This window comes from Drosophila virilis, chromosome 4 (assembly GCF_030788295.1).
Source record: "Drosophila virilis strain 15010-1051.87 chromosome 4, Dvir_AGI_RSII-ME, whole genome shotgun sequence".
NCBI classification, from domain to species: Eukaryota; Metazoa; Arthropoda; class Insecta; order Diptera; family Drosophilidae; genus Drosophila; species Drosophila virilis.
The window spans coordinates 11,026,016-11,042,847 of NC_091546.1; the positions used below are offsets into that span (position 1 = coordinate 11,026,016).

The window sequence follows — 16,832 nt, forward strand, 5'->3', positions numbered from 1 at the left end:
CGCCTGGCCCAGCCTCAGAGTCCCCGTTTGGGTGTCTTGGTGAAATATAGGATGACATGGAGCCATGCTTATGGTTACGTGTGCACACACAGTGCAGCCACTAAAGCTGATTACGAAATGCTGACCTTTTGCCAGTTGCCTCTGGGCCACTTGTCAACGCCTTTGGCGGCATTTGGCGAAAGGTTTATGTCAACTGCCGCTTGGTAAGCTCCTCAAGCGGAGATACTCGTAATTGCGCTCACAGTTAGTTTCATTTAATTTGATCATAATTTAGGCACAACATTTGCCTAATGTCTGACTGACCGTCTGATTGTTGCCAAGTGTGCTTTACATAAAAGCATTTATTGGCTCCATATCGAACTATCTGCAAAGTCATCCGCCGACCCAAGCAACAGTGAGCCAATGTGCGCGGAAAAGTCACAAAATCCCCTCTGTGTTTGACAAATTATTTGCTCAACAATTATTTGCTCAATTCTTCTTAAAAAGGGATTATACCAACTGTGTCTTCCAACATATATCATAACAGTCATACCTATTTAGGGAATGTAATTTCAAAGTAATATAAGTTCTTGGTGGAGTGACTACAACTTCTTCCATGGTCACTTCAATAAAATTCACATTACATTTAGCCGAGCTAGCTTCTGGAATTTCTGCACCGCGCCAGTTTCTAGTTGCATGTACGCATGCGTCACATGATCTAATCATATTTGCCCACATAATTATTTCATACTTGAAAGAATATTTGGGGTGCAAAGCGACTGATATAATTTTCACTGTTTACCCAATGTTAGGCAGGGCAAACAAATTGCGAAGCTCTCGCACCTTGCATAAAAAAAAAAAACTGCAGGAACTCCACCCAATGCGAATCAAAGAACCAACCCACAGTTGAGTGTTGTTAAATCTCGTTTGACAGCTGGTTTGATAGCGCATACCTGCGCACAGCTTAAAGCCATTGAATGGGTGGTGGAAATCGCAACTATAATCATCACCTGGCCTGGGAACGCTCACAAAGTTTGCAACCCTCCCCGGGCCAAATCAGACAAAAGCACCAGCAACGGCAACAGCAACCTGGTAACTGCGAACCGGTGAATGGTGCCGACTGGAGACGGGTAACTGGTGTGTTAGGTTGCCGGGTGTCGAGTGCCGGGTGTCGGGTGCTGTTTTCAAGGGCGCATCTGCAATGGCAATGGGAAGCAATCCCCACCCCAAAATAAAAACCAAGTGGACAGCAGCCAGTTGCTTTGATTGAGCGCTCAGCATATGGAGGAAAGCAGCTTCTGGAATTGTTTTTGTGTGTGTATGTATTTTTTCTTTTGCCTATCCTGCAGCTGCGCAGTAGATCGCCTTTGGGGTGGCTTTTTCGGTGGGAAAATAATTTAGCGGCCCGTTTCCAGTGTTTCAATTTGATTACGTATCAGACTTCGGGAATGGGCACTGTACCTGAGATTGATGTGCATTGGAATTTTTCGAGACTTCGTGGCCTCATGTTGCTCTTTTCAATTTGCCATCTTAATAGTTGTGGGAATGCACACTTAATGCTCCAATTTTGATTTTATTTCCTATATTTATTTTGGCTATTGTGCGCTGTTCATTTGCGAGCGTTTCTTTGGTTAAAGTTCAATCAACTAAAAGAATTTGATTCGAAGTCATTTCAAGAATGATTTTAACAATTAATTTTTGATACTACTTTGATATGGTTTCGAATTACTGAGAAAGCGCTGCATGCAATAATTTAGAGAACAAAGTAAGAACACCTACTGCCAAGATTTGCATTGAGGTCTATTCGACTGCAAGTCTGGGAAACAGGGAGCAACATCCCAATGATTATTAAGGTAATATATGCACTTATTGAATGAACTGACCAACCAAGCGAGTGCTTCATGGGAAACAGAGTTCTAACAACTTTAAGATTAATTCACAAAAAGGGACGCATAAGGGAAATGGCTTAAACTATCATTCTTTTTTGTTTTTAAAAGAAAGGACGCATCATACAACGTAAATTGTTAGCTTGTTAATAAAATTGAAATCAAATGGAAAATGCATAAAGTTAGCCAGAATGTTTCAATAAATGTATAAAAATATACATTAAGTAGATCAAATCATTTTGCAATATTATTATTTGATTCTAAACATAAAATAGCAAATGGCGTCTTTTATTATATAAAGTTTTGAATGGATTTTAAGTTGAATTAAAATGTTGTGGTCTGGTTTGGTTCCGTTTAAGCAATAAACAACAAACATAGCAAATAAAACCTGAGGAAAACAATTAAATAAATAATAAAAATATAATAATACCCTGTGTTTGACCGATTGAACTTTCCATTGTAGTCGATCGGATAAAAGACTAAAAGTTGCATTCAATAGTTATTCGCGCTTTTCCCTACCTGACGAAACTAAGATTTTGATTTTTTTATGCAACGTTTTTTATAATTATTAGTGAACCATTTTTACTTAGATGAGCTTTTTTGTTGACTTCAATCGTAAAGGCATATAAATTACACATATTAGTTAAATTTCGCACATCTTTCATATGTTGATTTTCACAACTTTCCATTTTCAATTGGTCGGCTAAAAAAAGACTCTCTACGCCGGCAGCTCCTCGCATAAAAATAGCTGCGCATGTGCGCCACATCAATAAAACCAACAGCATTAGTCACACGCCAATTGGCCGGGCCGCTGGGCAGGCCCGGCCAGGTCTGGCCAGGTCTAGATTAGCTTAGGCCGGAGAAATGCAGGTGGCACGGAGCCAAAATGAACAAATTCCTGCCTCCATGCGCAGTTGGTGGGCGTAACGATGCAGTTTGATTTGGGCAAAGTGCGCTGACAAATTTGGGCTCATTTATTTTGGGCATTGTGAGTTTTCTACGCTGGCAGCGTAATGCAAATTAAGACATAGCCCAGCCCCCAATCTCCCCTTTCGACTTGTGGCCAGCTGCAGTAGCAGTCGCGGACGCGTTTGCAAAGTAAATTTAATAAAAAAAAATAAACAAAAAAGAAATACAGCAGTTTTAACTGCCGGCGATGAGACGTCAATGCGTTGGCTGCTGATTGCAGGACGTACTGAGGTGAAGGCGCTAAGGAGCAGCTATGTGTGTGGCCCGGGGCGGGACATATGTAAATGTCCACTAGTGAAACATGGCTCACAGCGGCGAAGTTTTCAGAGTGAGAGAGCAGGCAGAATCCTGGCCATCGCACTTGCACTTCAAGCTGTCGGTGTACTGAATAACGCCATAGCTGCCCGATATCATCCATGTGGGATCGACCTTAAGCAAATGATCGGCACAACCCTCGGGCAGCCCGCAGATTACCTCGCACTTAACATTGCGCATGGCGCATATGTTTGTTGGCCGAAAGCCACGCAGACATGTGATGAACTCCTCTGTCGAATCCCAGATGTAGTCGCCGAGCAGCTTGCGATAGTTCAGATCCCCCTTGAAAATGGCCAGCTGCGCCTTAGTAAGAAACCTGTACAGTTCGATATTGGAATCCACCATAACAAAATAGGACTGTGGTCCCGTCCAGAAATGTGATAAAGGCGCTATAACAATGCGCTTCTCGCTCATTAGACGTTCTAGCTTTTTGCCCAGCGTGGAGATGATCTCAATGTTGTAGTCCTTTAAATATTTAATGGTCCATTCAATGTCGTGTCGGAGTACATCGGAGATGTACCAGGGTATGGCTTTAACATGCATGCGCACCTGGGTAACCAGTTCATGGTCGATCAGATACTCGATGAACAACAAGTCAGTGAACAGCTCAAAGCCGCCATTGTCACAAATGTAATCTACAATAATCTGCTTTTCGCCTTTTGCCTTCATCAGACAGTTCCAAACTAGCAAACTGTCGTCAACCAGGAGTCGCTTGTCTAGATCCGCAACTCGGGCCAGCACGTCGATATTCTTATGGTCCTGAGGCGCATCAAAGATAAAGGCATTAAGTTGTATTTCATAATGATTGCTCCATAAATTGATGCGCATCAATTGGCTAAAGGACTCAAAATCCTTGCTCAGCCCACGCGTGGCCTCAGTAAGGCACCGAATAGCACGACCACTGATCTGCAAGTCTTCCTTCTTCAGGTCTGCAAAGTAATCAAAATTCTGCAGATGTCTGCTATTTTCAAAGAACGAGCTGATGCGCCTGTACAGGTAGCACTCGGCATGTAGCCAGCTGGCTCGAAAGAACGATCGTTTGGGGCGGGGCAGCTCCGATAGAAACGCATTCCACTCAGCCTTGTCCGGCTCATTGCCATGGAACAGTTGAAACTGTCGATCGCGTTGAAGTTCCCCTTTTAAGCGCTCAATAGACTCAATTATCATGCGTACATCCTTGTGCACCTCCTCGCCATAGAGATCCTCCAGATCATACTCCCTAAATCGCAGCGTATTGATAACCTGCTGCATTATACCCGGCATGCGCGCCTGCAGCGCTATGTAGGCAAAGCTCTGCTTAAATCGCCCCGATAGCAGGGAATGACGCGGAGTCACCACATCGATCAAGTCCGTCCCAGTTGTTGAAAACACACTGGGTCTCATCTCGCGGCTTTTGGTACATCGAAGTACGTGGTATTTACCTTAAATTTAAGAGCTAGGGCCTAAATACAAGATTTATTTATTCGGGAGAAATTAACTACAATACTATGTTAATTTTGAATAGTTAAACAAAGTTGTTTTCAAAAAAAAAAAAAAAACCAATGAAAAATAAAAGTCTGAGTCGGGTTTCTTTGCGAGTCAAGCTGCTGAGATCAATCGAATATCAAATTCATTTCTTATACCACAAATTGAACTCTCATCTCATTCCATATTCCATATTTTTGATATAATATCAACTGGATAGTGCTAAGATCACTTATCCATTAGCCCTGACAACTGTGGGAAAGATCTCGTTAGTAGGGATTCGCTTTCGTTTCCTTCCGCCGCCCAGGTGTTCGGACATCCCCGATTTTGGTTAATACTCTCAACGTCAAATGTCATTTGCATAATTCTCGAATAGTTGGGATAACACTTGCATGTAGGCTCTGGCATCCGGTTGAACAAAATCATAACATGCCAAAAGGGTTCAACATGGCCAAGGAAGTGGATCGCATTGCATTTGCTCTGGACTATATTCAAATGATGTTCCGATTGTCATTTGCATGCGTTTACCATAATTGTCACAAGTTCACAATAGCGCGATGGGAACTTAAAAATTGTACCTAGGTGCCACGATGTGCCTAGGTTAATGTTATGCTAATGGGGCAAGGTGTGCACTTCCTCTAGCAACCCCTGCATGAGAGCTCTTCAAATTGAATTCTTATTTTTATGAAATGCGGATGACGCAAGTGTTCTTTGTGGATTTGGCAAAGGGAAACCGAACCGAGCTGATATGATTTTATGTTGTTTACTCATGAAATACACACATGGATTTAACCGGCCCTTCTCTCTCTTCTCCCTTTTCCTGTCTCTGTCTCAGTCCCTGCCCTTGGCATAGCCCCATTGGCTGGCAGACATAACTGCGTCAAAACAGAAAGTTGCGCCTTTAACTGAGCTCATTAGCCGTGCACCTTAGACGCTTCCACAACTGAGTCCAGGTGTTCCATAGAAATTGAAAACTTCCCCCGTGACATACCAGTTGTGCCACAACTTTTGCTGCTGGTGGTGACTCGACTATCTGCTGCTTCTTCTACCTTCTCAAGGTGTTGCATTTGTGCTGCGCTTCAACTTAAAAGCCTGAAACGTTACTTTTCGGCAAAGTCTGGCCAGAGGAGTGGGGCGTTTGCGTGTGCGTCATGTTTTCAATTGCGCTACCTTCTGAAATAGAACAGCAGCTGCGCTATATTTGTGGCAACTTTGGCATGTGCTCACAATGCGTAATAGACAACGCTCAGGGTGGGCATATGCATAAACTGGCAAATCTTTTCAGGTTTTAGATGAAGTTTTTACATATTTTAATTTATTCTTTAATTGAATTATTCAAATAATTTGAGTTAAGACTAGACCAATTTTAAGATCGCACAATAGTGATCTATTTGAGTTTATCCGACTAGAACCCTTAGCTGAGATATGTACATTGCAAGTATCCTAAATTTCTATTCATGGTATATATCTACATACACTGAAAGAGAGTCTGGGCGTAAACCAAATTGACAAAAGGAATACTCGTTCACAGTCCAAATCGTTCTTGTGAATCTTTATAAAAGCTTATCACTTGGAAAATTAGGTGATACGGATAATGTAATACTCTCGTATATTTTCAAAAGTTACAATATGATATAAATTAAATAAACTACATTACTTAAGTTATATAAGTGATCCCAAGGCAATTGAAATTTTCTATCTTTATTTGCACGTGTAGTTATACCAAAGAAAAATAAAGAAGCGCATGAGCGCTTAGGACTTAGGGATATGGTATTCTTATGTTTGCTTAGAGCATAGTGGGAATTGCATGCTGCCATCTATAGTCTTTATGGGTATTACTGTCTGCAACAAACGACCTAATCGTAACCAGGCACAGAAGTGCAGTCATATATGGGTATATCCATTCAGCTGTTGTTGCTGAAATATGTATACTAAATAGGGTCGGTAGGTAGGATTTCAGCAACAAGAAATATATCTTTATTGATGTTTTGCACTAGTTGATAATTATTGATTTCGCCCCTCGCCCCTGAACTACACCCACCATAATTTTCAGTGCAACTTCAGAGTTATGTGCAGCCATGAGAAAGCCTCAACTTTCACCCAATGCCGAGAAGGAAAAAATAAAGAAATGTGACAAAATATGGCTCACCCGGTAATTGCTCCCGCCAGATCAGCGGATATATTTATGGTATTGCAGTTCCCCCGTCCCTGGCTGCCCCATGGCTCGCTGCGACTAAAAAATTGCATTATCAGAGCCATAAACAAATTAGGGGAAGACCTTTTAAAAAAAATTAAGTAAAAAAGAAGGAGCAGGGCAGCTGCATGCGCTGCATGTGCTGCATGTGATTCAGATGGGCAACAAAATCGTGGCTCAAGTGGCGGTCCCATTAGCTGACACCGAGACGAGTGCACACAATATTTTAGAAACAATGTTGGTCCCAACTAAGCTCGCCAAGATTAATAACTCGATGGCGCACGTTCAATTAATCTTTCGTTAGTTGAGGAGAGGCCGCGTCCAAAATTTCCCGCTGCCACCGTTTCTCCCATCCAGTATTCACTGACAACTTAACGGCACGTCTCGTGTACCTGCCGCATCGTCAGTGTCAATTGTGACAGCGCCCTGCCAGGCGGCAGCTTCCCGCCTGTCTTTCCCCGCAGACAATACAAAAACAAACAAACGGACACGTTCAGTACAGTAGGGCGCAACCACCCGAAAAAAAGAGAAAGAGAGAGCGAGGGAGGGAGCTCCTAGCATATCATGCCCATGAACGGGACAAAACTTAAGAACACAAAACTTTACAGCTCACATCTCTCACTAAATTAGTTGTTTTAGTTGTTCGCTCGCTTCTAAATTTAGTCAGCCCAACAATCCATTGGCCATAAATCAATTATATGGTTTTTCGATGCCAAGCTAAAGACAGTTCTCAGCAGCAACTGCAACTGGGGGCTTGCTTCAGGTGCATGTCTATAGATATCGGATCGGTTTAATATACCCTGTGCTGATTAACTTGGTTAAAGGGGCGAATTATTAAACTATATTAATGCACAAATTTAACTTTGCAAATATGTCAGAGACCAATTGCCGGGTGGGTATTAGAAATTGGAAAGTTCCTTGGTTTATTTCCGACTTAATAGGTTAAAAAAGTAATTTAATGTGATAATAAATATTTGGCTTATAATAAATACCTTGATTTCAATGGATGCCTGTAAATTATCTTTTTTAAAAAATGTATTATGATCAAGAAATAAATGAGTACAGGGTATCGCAGTTTAAGGCACTTGCAACTACGACATATCCGCTTTGGATTATATTGAACGAAAGGCATTTCTGGTATTTTCATAGCTTATGACTATAAAAATTTGATGCTGACAGCCGAAAAATTAACATAAAATATAAATATGAAATCATTTGTAATAATTAGCATGACAATTGCAGCTATTTTTACAGCTTTTTGCAGCCCAAAAAAATATCGAAATTTGGAGGGGTTTGAGCGACTCTTGAGTCAGTTGCTTAATTTGTTTAATTACAAATCCCCCGAGCACAGGAATACAAATGTTTTTCGTGACTTTATTAATGCCAACAGGCGCAAGCTGTCACTGAAATTGATGCACCCCTCGCAGCAAAAGGCGTAAGTTAAGTTCAGAGGACAAAGCAAATGTTTTGTAATGAGGTTGAAATTGCACCACCGCCACCAGCAGCAGCAGCACCACCAAGACCGACGGGCTGGTGTATAGAGCTTGAAGTAAAGCACAAAGCAGCTCAGCTTACCACAACAACAACAACAAAAACAACAACAAAAACATCAACAGCAAACAGAGCCGAAGTTGAATTTTATTTGAATTAGCAACGCGCAATCAAAAACATTCAAACACGCATAAATTGAATCCCGTGGGATGATTTCTGTGCCGGGTTCCCAGCAACCCCCTCGGCTTGCCGGCAACTTGTCACGTGATTCAAATAACAAATAATGCATCAAGGATCATCCCTTAGCTGCTGCTGCACTGACCCTTTTGTAATACGAGTCCGCCGAAATTCGCGCCCGCATTCGACTTGCCAGCGTGGGTACCTTTTATTTATTGGTCAAGAGAATCCTCCCGCTGAGGCTGTGCCCAGGCCCGGCACTCTCCCTCCCACTCCCCCCCTTAGCTTTTCTCACGCACTTGGCTACTGCTGCTGCTGCTGGTGGTCGCTGGGCGTAAACGTCTGCAAGTGTAAATTTGTCTGGTCATGGGAACATTTGCACTCGATTGAATTGTTCTATTAGGCGCTCAATTGATGGGCTATAATTGGATATTTTGCGTTTAAGGAGTGCTACCTATTAGTTTCAGTCGCAATTTTGCCTTAATTGATTACAATATGTTTATTCAAGTGGGGTTGAATGTGCGGTTTATCGTTCGATAAAATGAGTTTCCAAAGTAGAAATCATTTTTAATTTTTACGTATTTTACAAAACATTACAATCATGATCGCCAAAATTAGCCAATTTTCTATTTCAGAACGAATCATTTATTCTAAGAAACCCTTTCAAAAAAAATTCAGGCGAAGTAAGATAAATTGCGAAGTATAAGAACCAAAAGAACCAAACTGTGATATTTTATGTTGCAGAGTATTCCCTACTCACTTCATAAAGCTGTCTTAAACTTGTTTACAAGCAATACAGTTGAATTATTTACCTGCAGATTAAAACAAGCTTTTCGCCCTGCCAAAAACGACGAACTTGAACTTTGGCGCGCCCTTCAACTTAACGCATGTCAAATATCTGAACGGCAAGGAGGATGTTTGCCACTGATAAGGAAATGAAAGACATGGCAAGTACATTAACCCAACTTTGTAAAATTTTTGCCAAAAAAAAAAAACAAGATAAATTTTGCATATTTGCAAGTGAATCAGCCCCGAAAATATTGCTCAAGCGGCGAATACTATATTATTTTTATGATATTTCAACATGCATTAACATAAACGTTGATGTTAATCTCTTTTTCCCATGAAGCTCTCGTAACTCTTGAAAAAAACTGAAGCTCGCCGCATAAACAATTCATTATCGTGATTCATTTATGGACAAAATTAAATAAAATCACCAGCTGGAAATTATAATTCGTATTAGTCAAGATGAGAGCTACCGATGGATGTTGAGTCCAACATCTGAGCGGGTGGTCCCCCATGCCCCCATAGAGCTCTGACAGTAAGCTTCCCAAGCAGATTAATATCTCAAGAGCCATGAGGAGAATAGAGTCGAGCGACTATAGAAGCGCATTTTAATTAGTTAGTTGGCCAACAAATTTAATTTATTGTCACTTGAATCCCCCGTCCTCTAAAGAAGCACGCCGCAGACTTTCTGTGTTGGCCCGAATGGGTCTTTAGACCTGGCTCATTTCATAATTGACCAATTTGTGTGTGCGTGTCTGTCTATGTGTGTGTGTGTGTGTGTGTGTGTGTGTTAGCCTTATCGATGACTACGCATATGGAAGGCGCACACGCTGTCAATAAAACAAATTAGTTTGAATTATAGACGTAGCTTCTAACTTTGCTAATATATGCGGCGTCGGAAGCGGGACAACATAGTCGCCCAAGTTGCGGGCCTGCTGTGTGTTCGTTACGTTACAAGATTGTTGCTGATGTTATACCCTACACAAATCGAAAATGGGTAAACAGCGTACCATGTTTTTGTGAAAATGTTTGAAACAGGCATCCCGATCTCAATGATCAAGCCTAGCCAGATCCGTGGATTCGACTATGATAGTGCATAACAGTCGATCGAGAATATAATTATATCGCGGTAACTCCTCTTGTTAACATAGATAAATATCGAGTGTAAGACTTGGTGTTTTAATCATAGTACGCACAATATTAAATCTATATATTGGCTGAATACTTTATCGCCCACATTATAAAGAAATTATGTTTATAGGCAGATCCTTGATCGCTCTTTTTTGAACATTCCGTTCAAATCGGAACATAAATATCGAAGTTCCAAAGATGCATAGCAGCTTAGCACTCGACACAGGGTAACTTATAGTCGGACATTCGCGACTAGAGCACTCTTATTGTTGTTGTGCTTTTATTTGTTTATAATTACCGTTAGCTTTGATAACAATATCAGATTTCAATAGACTGCTGCCCACCGCGGCGTCATTTATGTTCACTGACCTGGACATTCTGTTCATTGGTCTCCATCTCGGTCTCCATCTCCATCTGCGTCTCCAACTCCAACTCAACTCCATCTCTGGCTCTGTTCTGTGTTGTTGTTCCTTCTGCTCTTCGTCCACGTTTATGGCCAGCTGCCCCGCACCCGCTTTGTCTGTAGATCAGGCGCCAATAGTTCTAAGATCTTGTTTTGATTGCCGTCCAGTCCGCGTTGCCGCCATGGTCGGCGCATTCTTTTGCTCAGTGGCTTGAGAAATCTATAACTCGTGACATTGTGCGGCGGCGTGTGGCATGCAACAGCACCACCACCACCACTCTGCCCCTCCTGTACATGCGCGCTGGGTATTGGGTTTTGCATTTCTGCATAGTTTTCTTACACTTTTCCTATCCATCCGGCGACTTTCTTTTGTTGTCAGTTGCTGCTGCTGCAGCTGCAGCAACGGCAAATTAATGACATTTTGCACTTCATTATGCGACTTTGGCGGCTCTTTGACACTTTGAAGTGAGGCACTCAGCTGCATCTGAGCCGAGTCTAGAGTGAGTCCACATAGCTATAGTTTGCAGTTGGCAGTTTGCGGTTTGGCTGCCAGCTGATGTGCAGTTAGCTCGCCTTGGTGTCTGCTGACGAGCAACTGGAGCTGCACTTGGTCAAAGATGACAGAGAAAGGTTGCCTGAATAGCAGCCAATTTAAGGCTTTCGAAGGAGAGCTCAAACTTTGAAGATACTTTACAATATCTTATGTTAACAGATAATATTGAGCTGATCGCGGATGTACTTTATGAATCAATCAAGTGTACATCAAGTGATTATTTAGGCAAGGTTTTTTTGTGTTGGATTGATCAAAGTTGATTTTAAATTAAGCTAGCAAAAGACCAAAATATCTATAAATTATAATTTAAAATTATTATAATTAAATAAACAAATAATAACAAAACAATCCTTCGGTTTCGGCTGCGATTTGAACCATGGTTTTCTAGATTTATGTTTAAGATTTTGCTCTGTTATAAATTTCCAAAATATTAAGAAAATAATTTATGGCTGGACACCGTTTATTTGAAATTCCCAAAACGATCTTGTATTTAACCGGGCTTTTTTTTATGAAAAATGCTTTGATTATGGATTGAGCTCTTGGTGTGCTTCAATTTATAAAATTATATATATATATTTCTGATAGCAGGCTCCGATTGGTTCGTTTCAACTAAAAGCTTCTTTAATTCTATAAATATTATTACTGCAGACCGCGATCAAATAGAAAGTACACAGTTTCTGCATTAAAACGTGTATGGTGGAAGCTTCATTAATGGGTGAGTTGATCAAGCGATCAATAGGACATATATAAAATCGTTCCGGACATCGGTCTGTCTCATGCTGGAATGCCGGGTGGTCGTTAAATTCACTTAACATCAATTCACGAAGAATCATTTAAGGACATTGGTATTCGATCTGCACAACAATGAATTGTTCTGTCTTCTATCCGCAGTATTGTTATTATAACAGAGATCACCTATCCCGGTCAGGACACACCGGTTCATTACAGGACTTTGGCGCCAATTTCTGTTTGGAATCACTAGTCTGCAAAATCAGTTGCTTGGTACGTGTCGAAGAAGCAGCTGTGTGCAGGCCAGGGGCACGGGACAACCCTCTGTGGTGCTGAGATTTCTGCCAAGATCAATGCCAAGACGCTGTTCGTGGCTAAGGGTTGGCTCGAAAGTAACGTTCGGATTGCAGTTTCACCACCACCACCAGCACCACCACAGCAACAACAACCACCAGGCGGCTGGCTGGTGATGCTCTGCGTTCCATTGGGGTGGGCCAACTGCAGCACGGGGCAGCACAGGCGGCACGAGCACGTTGAAAGTGCCAGGTAGTTTTGCACATACCTCTTGGCGCATTCCAAGGTACTTCTTGCCGAGCTCGACCAGGTAAAATGCGGCGGCGCAGCCACCCCATAGATACGCGTGTACATATGGAAGACTCAAAGTGGAGGTTTCTCAAACTGGCAGCTGGCGGACAAATTTTCAATAACAATTTCGAAAATTTCACGGCCGTTAGGGAATTGTTGTTTTTGCTATAATGCACCTAGATGGAGGAGCGAGGGACAAGGCTTTGTACAATGGTTGTTGATTTACTTTAGATTCTCGGTTTGTTTGTTTCAGTGATTAATATTTTTGAATACCTGTCAGAAACTGTTGAGTATTTGGGTACTGTTTAGAAGGCTGAAAGAACTTTAATTCTGGCTGAAAGTACAATATTTCTCGACATATCAAAATATCAGCCCTGAGCGGTTTTCTTAAGTTTAATCGAGTAGAAAAGCTTAGATTAAAACCACTCGCAGACCATTAAATTGAAAGCTGCAGCTAAGCTGTGCGTGGAGGAGCGCTGATTTAAGCAGCTTAAGGCCTGCAAGAGCACTGAAACTGGCCAAAAAGATCACTAGCTTGAACGTATCGGCTGTGCTCTGTAAGAGCTTCAAAAAAGCCGCAGCGCAACGATTGAAATTTGAAACAAGAGCGCCAAAGAGAGCCCAATGGTATGCAGAGCGCCAATTGGCTGCACGCTTCAGCTTTAAGCTGCTCTTTGCTACAATCAAAGAGCGACTGTCAAGCAGCTCACCTGCTCGCAGAGCGCTGCCGTCGCGTCTGTGTGGTTCGTCGTGTACATAAGCTCGCCAGCCGATCGTCAACGCTGACAGAGACAGCACCTCGCTGTGAGTTAAAAATAAACTTGCGCTTCAAGTTGTATATAAGCTCCGCAGCTGCCGCTCACGCTCACCAACACACACACACACACGCACACTCACGCATTAAGTAGGGGAAATTTGAGCGTATAAAATTAAATCTCAGTGGCAGCTGGTGGCGATCGGCTGCGCTGGTGTGCCAGAGGGAGAGAGACGAGAGCCGGCAACCGGTGTGTGAGTGTGTGTCTCTGTGTGTGTGTGTGTGTGTGTGTGTGAGTGCTGTGTATGGCACGTGCTCGCTTTTTGAACAGAGATTTGTTGGCGGTGGCTATGTGCCGCTGCGATCTGCAGCTGGAGCAACGTTCAATGAACGGCACAGCTGTTATGGCAGGCGACAATCCGTGGCTGGGCAAGGGATGGAGGGTTGACTGCGGAGCTATGCAAGATCATTGAATGTTGGCTCGTGGTGGTTGATTTCCGTACAGAATCCTCCGTGACAGAAATCGGAAGTAGGTAGCAGATCCTTTTTGGCACTCAAGGGGGTTGCTGCGCTTCACTTTTGGCTGGGGGTTGATCCTGCGCTGTGAAGTCTATATAAAATTAAAGTGATCCTCGGCGGTTGCATCATTCGTATACGAAACGGCCAACGATCGAGACGCGTGCGCGCAGCAAATGATCAGCTCCAGTGATTGAAAGTTAAGTTTATAACAAGAGTCAAGAAACAAGATCGCTGTGATCCTCGTGTCGTAAAATTGTGATTCCTGGGGCTAATATGGATAAACTCAAGTACAGCAAATGCCCGCTGAAAAAGCGACCCATACTGGTCGAGGAGCCACCGCATGAGGATCAGTTGTGTCATGGTAGGTTTACAAGCTTCTTTCCATATTTTTTCTAGAGATTTAAGTTTTCTTATCAAACTTAACACCCAACTCCTCCTTCTTTTACGCTGTCTTCAGATGAGGGACCCGTGGACCTTAGCGTGGCTGCAGCTTCGGTGCCCCTAGAGCCGCCTCAATGGTCGATCAAAGCGGAACCGGAGCCACAGCCGGTAACCACAGAGCTTCGCCGACGCTTCGACGAGGCCATGACACAAACCAAGGAGCAACTAGCGCGACGCATTTGGGAGGAGACACGAGAAATAGCACGCGCCTTTCCCGACGTCTTTACGCGGGAGGAGATTGCCAAGAGCTTGGCGCGCCTGGGCTATGGCGATTTTGAACTACCGCCAGAGGACGAGGTCATGGAGCCGGAGCACGAACGTGACACCGAAATGGCTGCCAGCTATGCAAGTATATCACCACCATTGGTAACCGCAGCATCAGTTAAAGCAGAGCAAGCAGAGGAGCCTTTTGGTTTGCGCAACTACAACAACAACTTGCTGAAAAGCATTGCGGAGTATGAGGATTGCATGAAACTGCCAATGCCTGAGCACCACCCGCCGCCGCCGGAGCGCTACCAGCTGGCAGCGGAGCCACAGGACTTGAGTGTTCGACCAGAGCTAGCCCCGCAGCAGCAGCAGGAACCGCAGCGTCGTGGTCTGACTGAGAACGTCAACCTACACAATGTGGCACGTGCGCTGCTCAGCATGCAGCATATAGCGGCGCCACAGCAACAGCTGCCGCAGCAGCAGAGCTTGAAGGTCGCGCCACATCAACTAGAGCAGGAGGAGGACCTAGAGAACCAAGAGAACCATGAAAATCAGCTGAATTTGAAAATCAAGAGCAGCAACGATCTGTACTATCAGTGCCAGCAGTGCAACAAATGCTATGCCACCTACGCTGGGCTCGTGAAGCATCAGCAGAGCCACGCCTACGAGAGCACCGAGTACAAGATCATACGCAGCAATCCCAGCGGTGGCCCCATTGTGGATCAAACCGAGTTCTGCACGGATCAGGCCTCGGCCCTCATACAAGCAGCGAATGTCGCCTCGGCGCAGTCCATGCAGAAGCCGGTGGGCGTGCCGCGCTATCACTGCAAGGACTGTGGCAAATCCTATTCGACCTACTCGGGCCTCAGCAAACACCAGCAGTTCCACTGTCCCTCAGCGGAGGGCAACCAGGTGAAGAAGGTCTTCAGCTGCAAGAACTGCGAAAAAACATATGTGTCTCTGGGCGCACTCAAGATGCACATCCGCACCCACACGCTGCCATGCAAGTGCCCCATATGTGGGAAGGCCTTCTCGCGGCCCTGGCTGCTGCAGGGTCACATACGCACCCACACGGGTGAAAAGCCGTTCAGCTGCCAGCACTGCAATCGTGCCTTTGCGGATCGATCCAATCTGAGGGCGCACATGCAAACGCACTCGGATGTGAAAAAGTATTCCTGCCCCAGCTGCACCAAGTCCTTCTCCCGAATGTCCCTACTGGCCAAGCACCTGCAGAGCGGCTGCCAGTCGGAACAGGGTGGCGCCGCGACAGCGGGCTTCAATCAGCATCAGCTGCAGCAGCATCTTCAGGGCTATGACGAGTCTTCTCATCAGCTCTACTATGCGGGCAGTGTGGGCAGCAGCGGCGGCGAGGAGGAGGATGCACACGAATTTCAAATGCCCCCGCAGGTCAGACAGGGCATATACTAAATTAAATAAGTTCAGCGTTTAAATCTGTTAATCTATATACAATCAACTGTAGGATAGTTTGGGGCTACCTCCAAGTATTAGTCAGTTATACAGTTTAGCCAAAGCAGGGAAATAAGTCAGTAATTCAGTGCCAAAAATTAGTCAAGGCAATTTTATTGCCTATTAGGATCATTTCTAGTGTGGGAAAATATATTGTATCCAAAAGTTAGAATTTATATATATTATTTATATTAACTATTTAATTTTGTAAGATTCGTAGGGCCAAGTCAAGGATTTGCATCAGATGAGCAGCCATTTGTTGTTAACTCATGTTTTGTTAAAATCTTTTTACGTGTATATTTATTGTTGAAACTCATTGTGTACAAATCGAAATGGTGCGAGATTGTTTATAGCTCGATAGAAAATATAGCTATGATTATTTTTGCATTAAAATATTATTTAATTTATTTCCTCATTTCTACTTGTGTAAATATGAGCAAAAATATAGAAATACTATATTTATTCATTTAGCCAAGTTCTTGTATGTTTAGAATTTAATGAATTAAAATAAATATAAAACTGAGAAAAAACGAAATGGAGCAACAGAATATTATAAAATTTTCCTTTTCCCTCTTTTAAAAATATTATTCCTCAACTATAGAGTATATATCGTAGCACACTGTCACTACGCAAATGCTAGAGTACATATAACTCTTATAATTTTCCAGGTTTGCATTAAGAACTTTGTTTTCAAATTGATATAAATCGGTGTTAAAACTGGAGCTATTGAAAAAAATGATATGCTAGACAAAATATTTGTTTCGAAATTGAAGTCTGGATGC

At 43.1% G+C, this 16,832-nt stretch overlaps 2 protein-coding genes across 2 annotated transcripts; one reads left to right on the forward strand and one right to left on the reverse strand.

The window, feature by feature from the left end:
• Nucleotides 1-2,951: 2,951 nt before the first annotated feature.
• Nucleotides 2,952-4,656, reverse strand: LOC6627436 (damage-control phosphatase ARMT1). Its single transcript, XM_002052126.4, has one exon. The coding sequence runs from the start codon at nucleotides 4,530-4,532 to the stop codon at nucleotides 3,141-3,143; it is 1,392 nt and encodes a 463-aa protein (XP_002052162.1). The 5' UTR covers nucleotides 4,533-4,656; the 3' UTR covers nucleotides 2,952-3,140.
• Nucleotides 4,657-13,004: 8,348 nt separating this feature from the next.
• wor (worniu) lies at nucleotides 13,005-16,563 on the forward strand. Its single transcript, XM_002052125.4, has 2 exons — nucleotides 13,005-14,296; nucleotides 14,393-16,563. The coding sequence occupies exons 1-2, from the start codon at nucleotides 14,209-14,211 to the stop codon at nucleotides 16,009-16,011; spliced, it is 1,707 nt and encodes a 568-aa protein (XP_002052161.1). The 5' UTR covers nucleotides 13,005-14,208; the 3' UTR covers nucleotides 16,012-16,563.
• Nucleotides 16,564-16,832: the final 269 nt, after the last annotated feature.